At 36.4% G+C, this 10,221-nt stretch overlaps 1 protein-coding gene across 1 annotated transcript; it reads left to right on the top strand.

Moving 5' to 3' along the window:
- Nucleotides 1–676: 676 nt before the first annotated feature.
- On the top strand, nucleotides 677–6,689 carry SGMS2 (sphingomyelin synthase 2; the record flags this gene model as incomplete). Its single annotated transcript, XM_082482722.1, has 5 exons — nucleotides 677–1,131; nucleotides 1,891–2,008; nucleotides 2,620–2,773; nucleotides 5,500–5,666; nucleotides 6,486–6,689. The coding sequence occupies 5 exons, from the start codon at nucleotides 677–679 to the stop codon at nucleotides 6,687–6,689; spliced, it is 1,098 nt and encodes a 365-aa protein (XP_082338848.1).
- Nucleotides 6,690–10,221: the final 3,532 nt, after the last annotated feature.

Here is a 10,221-nt window from a genome sequence, read left to right as displayed (position 1 = left end):
TATAGTACCCTTCTGTTTTCTGTCCTATTACCTGATCTATATGGACGAACCATGTTAATACTTATAGCCCTGGGGTCAAAAAGGAGATATTTGGTATGGCATGCACCTAAGCAATAAAATTCAATATTGTTGCAAGCATGGGTTAGTTTTAATTCTGACAAGTGCTGTCAATGATCATTAAAGTCTGTGGATCTTGTCCTTTAGTAGCAATTTAGGCTTTTTCTTTTCTTTTTTTTTAGTGCCAAAACTGATCAGAGATTCATCAAGTTACTAGTAGGAACCGACTTGAGTTATTTCTCAGTAACCACCTGTCTTTAGTTTGCCTTTTGACTGTATTTGTAAGTAGACTTGCATGGAACTTAGAATAAACACTTTTAAGATATTTGTTCAGTGTCACATTACTAGTTGTGGAAATTCTCAGTATCTGTGTTGTGTGTGGTTTTTTGTTTTTTTTTTTTTTTTTTTTCAGATGATGCAGCTCTAGAGGAAAGAAAGATTTGTCTTCACGACTTGCTTTACAGCATCTGAATACTGAAAGCACAATGTACACTTTTTAGAGTTTTACAGAAACCAGAAATCATCTAGGAACAATAACGCTGGACTTCGAGGAATAACAGACTTTAGAGAGCCCAGAAATTGGTCACTAATAAAGCTGATTTGGCCATACAGCTTGGGAATGAATACCATTGAGACAGCAAAGCTTGAAGAGCATATGGAGGGTCAAAACAATGACACTTCTAATGGCTACTCACGACCTACTCTCTCAGTCAGTGAAGAGAACAAAAATGGCACTAGCAAACCAAAGGGCTTGTCTAATGGCTTGCGAAAAACAACAAAGAAATATCCTGATTACATCCAGATTGCTATGCCTGCTGAATCTAGGAACAAATTTCCTCTGGAATGGTGGAAAACAGGCATTGCCTTTGTGTATGCTCTCTTCAACTTGATTCTAACAACTGTCATGATCACTGTGGTCCATGAGAGAGTACCTCCAAAGGAGCTAAGCCCTCCCTTGCCTGATAAATTTTTTGATTACATTGATCGTGTGAAATGGGCTTTTTCTGTATCAGAAATAAATGGAATGATCCTAGTTGGATTATGGATATTCCAGTGGTTATTTCTTAGATACAAGTAAGTAGCTATATTTTTTTTTTTTCTTCTGTATGTTTTCAGAATGTTGGTTTCCCTTCTTCACTTTGGGTAGAAGAAAACTTACGGTAGTGTCTGTAGCAATATTGTAGAATAGGGCTGGCAGGAAAATGAGAAAGGGGTGACTTCTTTAGAAAATGTTTCAGTGTCCATGCTGGATATGGAAACACAGGTTTCTCCTGATTATTCAGTCATGTTTTTTAAATATTAGTTTCAGACACCTATGTTGTACTAGTCAAATTTATGCTGGGATTGGGCTTTTCAAAGGATGTTTACTGACATGGCAATGTTTTAAACGGAGGAAATCATGATGATGTAAAAAACCTTATCCAAATTTGAGGAGGAACGCACTGTCCTCTACAGCTAGACTAGAAGCTTTTTTTTGGTCTTCATTTGCTTAAACTATACAAAAAGAGACAAAAAAGAGAAAGGTCACTGAGTTGAGGAACACTGTGCCTCACTGCACACCTCAGACTGCGGCCATGTTAAATTGGTTAGATAGCTTTTTGTGGGAGCTTGATGGTAGTTATGTACTATTATAAGGTACCAAGACTGAAACCTGAAGACTTTATTTAGTATTTGATTTGGAGAAGCATGTGGTGACGGGCAGCAGGTGGAGCTGCTCTTTAATCCTAGGGATTTAGCTATATAATAAAGCTCGAGCTCCATAACTGCTATATGTATATCCTGCATATGAACTTTGTACTCAGTCTTTTTCCCCCCCCCTTCCCTTACTTTCAGATCAATAGTGGGACGGAGGTTCTTTTTTATAATAGGAACTTTGTATCTGTACCGCTGTATTACTATGTATGTTACCACCTTACCTGTGCCTGGAATGCATTTTCAGTGTGCGCCGAAGGTAAGAGCCTTTGCTTCCTAATTCTTGCCTTAGTCTCTGCCTGAGTCCCTATGACTTACTAGAGCAAATAGAAAATAATGTTTCAGCTGTTATTGAACAAGTTACTTTCAGTTGATGGCCTCAGAAACGTTGATAGTGATAAACCAAAAGTTGCATGATACAGAAAGAGCCTCAAGCAGTTGCTACAGTTAAGATGCTTTAAAGGAAAGTACCTATGTTGAAATAGTGCTGCTACCAAATTAGTAAACTTGCTTCTGAGGCTCAAGCTGATCATTCTAATAATGCAGCAATGTGGGTTTTTTTCCTTACATGGTGGGATACCTAAAGTCAATATTGTAATTCGTAGGCTCATACGCAAGCTTGTGTTGCTGTTGTATAGCCTGGGAAAGTGTAGACAGAATGTTAGTGTTATCAAGATGATCTTTCACACCTGTCAACTTTATGCATGCTTATTTTTTTAAGAATATGTGAAAGCAAGCCAAAGAAAATGAAGATAATTGTGTCCTTTTCTCCCTGTCTTCCTGAAGCCACACATGTTTGGGCAAGAAGTTTACTCAAGTCACTTATGGTGTATCTTAAACTTTTTTTTTGTACTTTTTCTGGTGTTCTAGTTGAATGGAGATTCTCAGGCAAAGGTTCAGAGGATCCTGCGACTGATTTCTGGTGGTGGTCTATCCATAACTGGATCACACATCCTGTGCGGAGATTTCCTGTTCAGTGGTCACACTGTGGTGTTAACGCTGATCTACCTGTTCATCAAAGAGTGTAAGTGATGGTATTTCAACGCACTCTTCTTGGTTGAATCTTTTGAACGTTTATCATGTGTTTTCCCAGTACATGTAAAAACTATTGCCCTTCAGAAGTTACTGGTCAGCTGGGTTTGAAATACAAAATGTGACTTTGAAAATGGAATGCAGGTGTAGTAAAAGTGGTGTGGGCTTTCATTAAGGGCTTAATGTGAGTAGGCATGTCACCTTCTACCTTTATATAGGGTGTTTACTGGTTGACTGAAGCAAGCTAGCTTTTCATTATTCATTGACAAGTTATTCAAATTCTGAGTAAAACCTACTGTAGTTAGCTATGCAGATTAGCTCTCAGCAGGTTGGCTGATATACGTCAGATGTTAAGGATTTTTTGTAGCTTGAGCACAGTGCCATTGCACACTTGTACAATGTCGTTTCTTTTAAGTGTGCTGTACATCAATTACCCCAAACAACGGGAAGTTGATTCATGCTCCTTGGATGTCTTCTGCTAGTCTCCTACTTATGCCTCTTGATGTTGATAAGAATTGGGGAAGGGCACAGAATATATAGTTGGGGTTATGGTTTCCCCTTTTGCTTTACATAGCTTTTCCCCCCATGCCCCATAACAATCTGTGCCATGCACACACGCAGTATTGAAGTTTTGGAGAACTGAGTGAGCACCAGCTTCTAAATCTGATACATGGCAAGCAATGCTTCTAGTCTGGGAACTTGGCTGCTCATGAATGCATAGTGGGGAGTTCCCTTTTGAGTTCACATATTTGGAATTGGAATCTTCTCTCCTACTTTTGTGTCCCAAACTATGTAAATGCTAGCTTGGCTCATGGGAACGTGTGATTCTCACTGAAATAAAAATAAGACTAGCCAGCATCAGTTGAATGTCTTCCTTTTATTAAATTGTTGAGGGAAGGAAGTGTTGCAGTGCTACATTCTGCCTTAAACAAAAAGTGCAACATAAAAACACCTGTTTAACATGACAGACTTCAAATCTGTGGATGAGATACTTTTCTTCAAATGGTCATTTAAGAAGCTGACTATAGCCTTCTGATTCTTAGGCCTAGGTCCTTTGCGTAAAGTGAACTTTACTGGGGGAATGGCATGTGTAACTCAAAATTACCAGAACAGTATTAGGAAAATAACCTAGTAATAAATTTAGGGGTTGCCTTGTTTTGTGTATATTATTGCAGCTTAATGCTGGTCACATACTCTGTAATATCTTTAGTAGCAGGAAAGATACAGATAACACAATATTTTCAAGGGTAGTATATGTCATGTACTTCTGTCATAAGAGGTTGGAGGAATTGTATTGTACAAATTCTTGTAATAAGCCCCCTGACTGCTGCCTAATTGTTAGGCATGTATTTCAGTGGAATTGCGCTCTATAAGTGAGAAATGCATAGCTTTCCTTTTTCTGCCTCCCACATAATTAGCAAAATGTAATCTGAACAAGGTCTTAAGCACTATAATTGCTCTGAATTAGAGGTTCCTTTTCTGCTCTCTTGATGGCACGTCTTCAGTACAAGATGCATTCTGAGGTTTTTATTATTTCTGGCTTAGTAGATTTTTTTTTTTTGCTCTGCTCTTCTCTTCCTTTCACCCTTTGCTTCTTCACTTATTCTCCTGCACTCCAGCTTTTTTGTCTGGCATAGTTATTTATATTTTTAGCCTTGGTATGTCTGTCTTGGTTGGGGCTGTTTTCATCAACTTCTGGAGATGATTTAGCTCCTTTATCTTTTTTTTTCTAATTTTTTTTCTTAATCAGTAGATACAGATTTGTCTGCAGTGTTTTGGGGAGAGCTTACTGTTTTGATACTTGCACCAAAATTTAAATCCTTCTACAGTAACTATTTTTCACAAGCCTCTCAAACTACTGCTAGGCAGGCTTGTTGAGATCGGTAGCTTTTCTGCTGGTATTGTGTGAAAGTACAGGCTGACCATTGCCCCACAAGGCAACAGGTGCCAAAACCTCCCACTGTGAGTGAAATGAAGCTCTTTAGCCTGTCAGAAGTTATGAATGGTGATTTTGACACCCAAGGCATTTTTTCAATGGGGAAAGAGAGGCAGGGGAACTTTTTCCACTGAAGTGGCTTAACTGCATTTTGAAGAATAGCTTCGTTCCCATTTATTAATCTGTAATGAAAGGGTATAAATTCACATACTGTACTTCCTCGTACAGTGCATTCTTGTTTCACAGAACAGAGATTTCATGCAAAGTAGTTAAAACCTAGGAATTAAAATAAGTGTCTCTTCCTGTTTAATCTGTGGTCTCTGCTCAGGTTACACTCAAGTAAAATGTCTAGAATTGATACAAGTTCACTTAAGCATAGACTGTAGAAAGAACAGAGATTCAGTACACCCAAGTAAAATAATCAAAGTATATGTCTTGCCTCCCTTCCCCTGCACCCTATACCCTAGAAGTGATTTAACTGGAAAACTTAATTTGACTAGAAAATGGGTGATGGTGCTCATCTTGGGTTCATTTTACAAAGTAAGAACACCTCAGTAAGTTTGCATAACTCTTTAGTGTTGTATTCTGTGTCCAAACAGGGTTCTCATACCAGTGTGGTATAAATGAGTTATGTTTTAAAACTTAGTAACCTTAATTAAATCATATTTTTAGCTTTTTCCCTTCCCTTTGTGGATTGCTGTAATAATGTAAATGGCTTTTTTGTGTGTGTGTGTTTTTTTTTTTTTTTTTTTTTTTTCTCCCATCACCTCCCTATTTCACAGATTCACCACGTCATTTCTGGTGGTATCACTTAATCTGCTGGCTAATGAGTGCTGCTGGCATAATTTGTATCCTTGTCGCTCATGAACACTATACCGTAGATGTCATCATTGCTTACTATATCACCACACGGCTTTTCTGGTGGTACCACTCAATGGCTAATGAAAAGGTGAGGCAAATACTTTTAGGATCCATGTACAACTTGCATTTAATACTGCTCAAAGGTCAAAATTAGTTCTTAATTTCAAAATAAAATTCCATATTGAAGTTCAAACAAATTGAGCAACGAGTTTCACTTTACTGTGGTTTAAGTAAGTATTTAATGGATTAAGATGTAGGGTTTTGATCTGTGCCTGTTTAAAAATTTAAAAATTTATTTTTTATAAAGTTACTTTTTTAATTCTTGATATTTCGGCTTTAAAGCATTTTTTTGAACTTCAAGGTTTTCTTGCTGTAATGGATGTATGGAATAGCCCATGTTTGTCTAAACTTATGAAGTAAGCTTAGTAGTTTAGTAATAAAATTTCTGACCAACCTAAATTACCCAGACCATCCTAAAATTCTAGTGACAGTTCGTCTGTAATTGTTGCTAAAAGTGCATTGTTCAGAAGGTATCTGCTGCAGCTCTTTTGAGTACAAGCATAGCTCTCAAGCCATTTTAATCTAGTTTTCCACTATTAGTCATCAATGGAAACATGATGTGCCTGAAAAGACTCATGTTCAAAGTCAGTGCTCGGTCTCCCTAAATTTTGTACCACAACAAAGCATTCCTTTCTGTTAGATGCTCAGTTTGTAGTATACATTTGGACTATGATGTATACGCTATCTCAGTACTCTGTTTTTTCTAGGCTAAATGCACCTTGTCTTTGCAGAAATGTGTGCAAGTATATTGCATTTTTGTAGTTGTGTTGAGTCAATGTAATTGATTATAATGCTTTAAACTGATTGTCTGTTTCCTTTTCCTCTTTACCTGCTTGTGCCAATACAGACTTTAAAGGTCTCTTCGCAGACAAATTTTCTCTCTCGAGCATGGTGGTATCCAATATTTTATTTCTTTGAGAAGAATGTGCAAGGCTCTGTTCCTTGCAGCTTTTCCTGGCCGATATCTTGGCCTCCCAGCTGCTTCAAATCTTCATGCAAAAAGTATTCACGGGTTCAGAAGACGGGAGAAGACAATGAAAAATCTACCTGAAGAAAATGAAAGCATATGCTCTGTTTTGTTTCGTTGTTTTTTTTTTTTTTTTACCAAAACATTAATGCTGTAACCAAAGTTCTTAAGAGGACTACACTGTAACTGAAGAAGTGGACCAAGCTTCTGTGCAATTGATTGGAAAGACAATTGTAGACACACATTGCCATTTCATATGTTTTTCTATCATCAGGCTGTACAGACCTATTCTACTCTTCAGTGCAAATAGAATGCACCACTGATGGGATTTTTTTATTAAAGAAAAATGGAGCAGAACTTTGCTTTACTAATGAGATAGAGGTGCCAAAGACCACGTTAACACTTTCATTACTATCACTCATCCACAGAAGCACCCAAAAATCTCATCTTCAGAGTTCTGGAGTGCATGAGGGCAAAAACATGCTAAAATGTAAAGACACGATATCGGTGTATTGAGGTATATAAAAAAACAAACAAACAAAACAAACAAACAAAAAACCCCAAAACCCAACACCATTGTGGGAAGTGGTATGTTGAATTATTCTTGCTAATGAAGGTAAGGCCTTTATGTGACTGGTATAGCTGGAAGCGAGTCTTGACTTTTTTTACACTCTGGGTATGAATATCATACAACCCTAAAATACTACTTACCACCATTATCTCCCATATATTCTACTATATACTGATTTTTACATTTTTATTAGTAATTTTATATTTAAACTGTTGTGCTACCTGATGACTTTGCAAATTAGGAGTAGCTGCTAACATCAGAACTCAAGGAGCCTAAAGTTTTATTTTTTAGAAAAGGACACAGTTTCAAAGTCTAAATCTTTAATTGCAGTTTGGCCTTGTGTATATAGCTATACAGTGCCTATTGGTGTATGTACATGCATATACACACTAAAGCACACACTGCTATTTAATGTGTTTAACTACATAAAGCTACTTGCTGGAAAGAGTGATCATACAGTTCTTAATTCAGGCAAAAGTCTTACAGATCTCACCTGCTTGAGGAATGCAAGGTCAGGTCCAAAATGGGGCTATATTTAAAATAGACTTTTAATTTTAGTAGCTATCTCTTGCTGAAACTATGTAGCGAGTTTGCTTGGGAGCCATAGTTCTTCACTGAATTTCTTTTTTACCTGTTGGCACACGTTTCTGTGACTTTCTTTAAAAAAGCCCCAAAAGTGCCAAGGTGAATACATACGACAGTAGCATTTCTTCAATTATTACCTAAACCATTTCATACTAAATGACACTGTGGTAGAACTCACATGCAGATTCCTGTTTTTGTTTTGTTTTTTTTCTCCAGGGTTTCAGTCCAACTAAAATGGCTATTGAGCAAGTTGGATGAGAATGTGGGGAAATTACCATGGCAAATACGTAACAAAACCACAAATCAACAGCTACCTGGTTCTTGTTGTTTTTCATTGTGTGGTATTGTTGGGAAAGCAAAGTAGAAAATAAGCTTACCATGTTTAACCATTTATGTTCTGTATTAATTTCTGCAGTGAACTCAATTTTATTTTCAACTCTTCAGTAAAACCTGATAGCAAAGATAAAGTGTTGAAGTGATACTAATATAAAAGAAATGCTGCTTATTTTAAGAATGTCTTGAACTGAGTGACAAGTGTGAACACAGTTTAAATAATGGCAACTAGTTTTTAAAAAGTCCAGTTAAAGTTATAAAATGCAATACAGACTATTCAAATACAATTTTTTCAGTTAAGGGGATCAGTTGTTAAGAGTTGTACATAATATTATTAATGTGCATTTCAAGTATTTTTGTGCATTATCAAAGTAATACAATAAACAATGTTCCTTACAATACATCCTTGGTAAAACTTAGCTAAGAAAAACTCTGCTGATGTTTGGTTTTGTTATTTAAAATAACCTTCTTAGAGTCTTATAATATACCCCTGAAAGTTGTGTGTGTATGGGCATACCTGTTTTCATTTGCTTGCTCCTGGCAGACCTTGAGCAGCTGAAAAGCCAGTATCAAAACATTTATGTAGAAGTCCTTTTTCTGTGTCATATAAATGAATCTGTTTGTCAGTCTGTAAATCTCCCAAGATACTTGGTATATCAAGACTCCTTTATAGAGCATAATATTTTTTTTGAAGCTGAATTCTAAGCTCTATGATATCTTAAATACAGTCATGTTAAGTCACTTGGAGTTATACTATCTTTTAGAAATCGTGAATGAATTTCATTAGTGGTAACCATGACTTGAAAATAACATGATAAAAAGTGTTCCAGTAAGGAGCTTAAATACTGTTTTTCATCTGGTGGCTGATTAATAAATACTTTGATAGTCTAGATAACTAATTGTCTGCATAACCACCACTATGTCTCAGTGGGATTTCTGCAGTATATCTACAAAGTAGAATTTCTTCATGCAGGATGAGGTGTTTGGGTTGTTTTTTTTTTTAACACTTATTCCTATTTCTGGAAGGAAAAAATATGGAAGAGATTAAACAATCAAGTAAAGATTATGCATTTTTTGGGCAGTGTGAGCTTTCATTCTACTGCTGAATTTGATAGAAATGCCTATTGCAATACAAAAGGAAAGTTTAACTGGCAGCCCTAGCTTAAAATACTCGATTCCTGTCCTGGCTCAGTCCTCCCTTAAGTGCTTAAATTTTCTCCATTGTATCAAAGACCTCAAAATGGTGTGTGTGTTTAATTAGCAGATAACCCCACTTCTCTACTAACTCAATAGCTTTAAATTGCTTTTGCAAACTTGGATGGCATAGATGTAATTGAAGATTCTATAAGCCTATACTTAAGGTGATGAAATGGGGTAAGTAATGGTATATGCTAGTGCTTACTGCTATAGTAGTTTATCCAATACAAACCACAGCTGGTACATAAAAACTATTAATTTTAAGAACTTGAGTGATCATTGTATATAAATACTATGAAGCTGAAAACATGTTTTCATCCTAAGAGCAAAAAGGATTGCAGTGGGTAAAAAGAACAGGACAAACGTAGAGTTCACTTAATGTACTGATCACTTGATTGTAGGCTTATTTCAGCTTTATATGACCAATGTTTTGCAGTATGTCATGTAACTATTTTTTCCTGGAGTTAAGATATAATCTTTCTTACAGATGTCACATAAGCTGCACCTGTACTGTGACTATAAATAAAATGCTCCTTCTGTCTGCTGAAGAGCATTTACACGTTGAACTTCTCAGACACTTTAAAAAAGAAAAGACACTATACTTGTACACCTGGCATATCAATGACTTAGATGCTCTTGGGTGCTTTGCATTTATGAAACAAGCTTTCTTAAATGCCTAACCTAAATTTAAACCTGGATTTAAAAGGTTAACTTAGGCATTTAAAGGAATGTGCTGCTATGTGGTCATGCTACAGATGCTTAATTCCAATGCCAAAAATCATTAACATATACTTGAAGCCACTGTAAATTGATATTTTTATGGTAGGTGCTTAGCACTCCCATGTGGATGTAAATGGTACTAAATGTTAATTATTCTTCACTGCTGTTTTCTTGGGAAGATAGCTACAGATGGGGTAGCAACAGAAAGAG

This window comes from Vanellus vanellus (assembly GCF_965231255.1).
Source record: "Vanellus vanellus genome assembly, chromosome: 4".
NCBI lineage: Eukaryota > Metazoa > Chordata > Aves > Charadriiformes > Charadriidae > Vanellus > Vanellus vanellus.
This window is presented reverse-complemented; position numbering and strand designations above follow the sequence as displayed.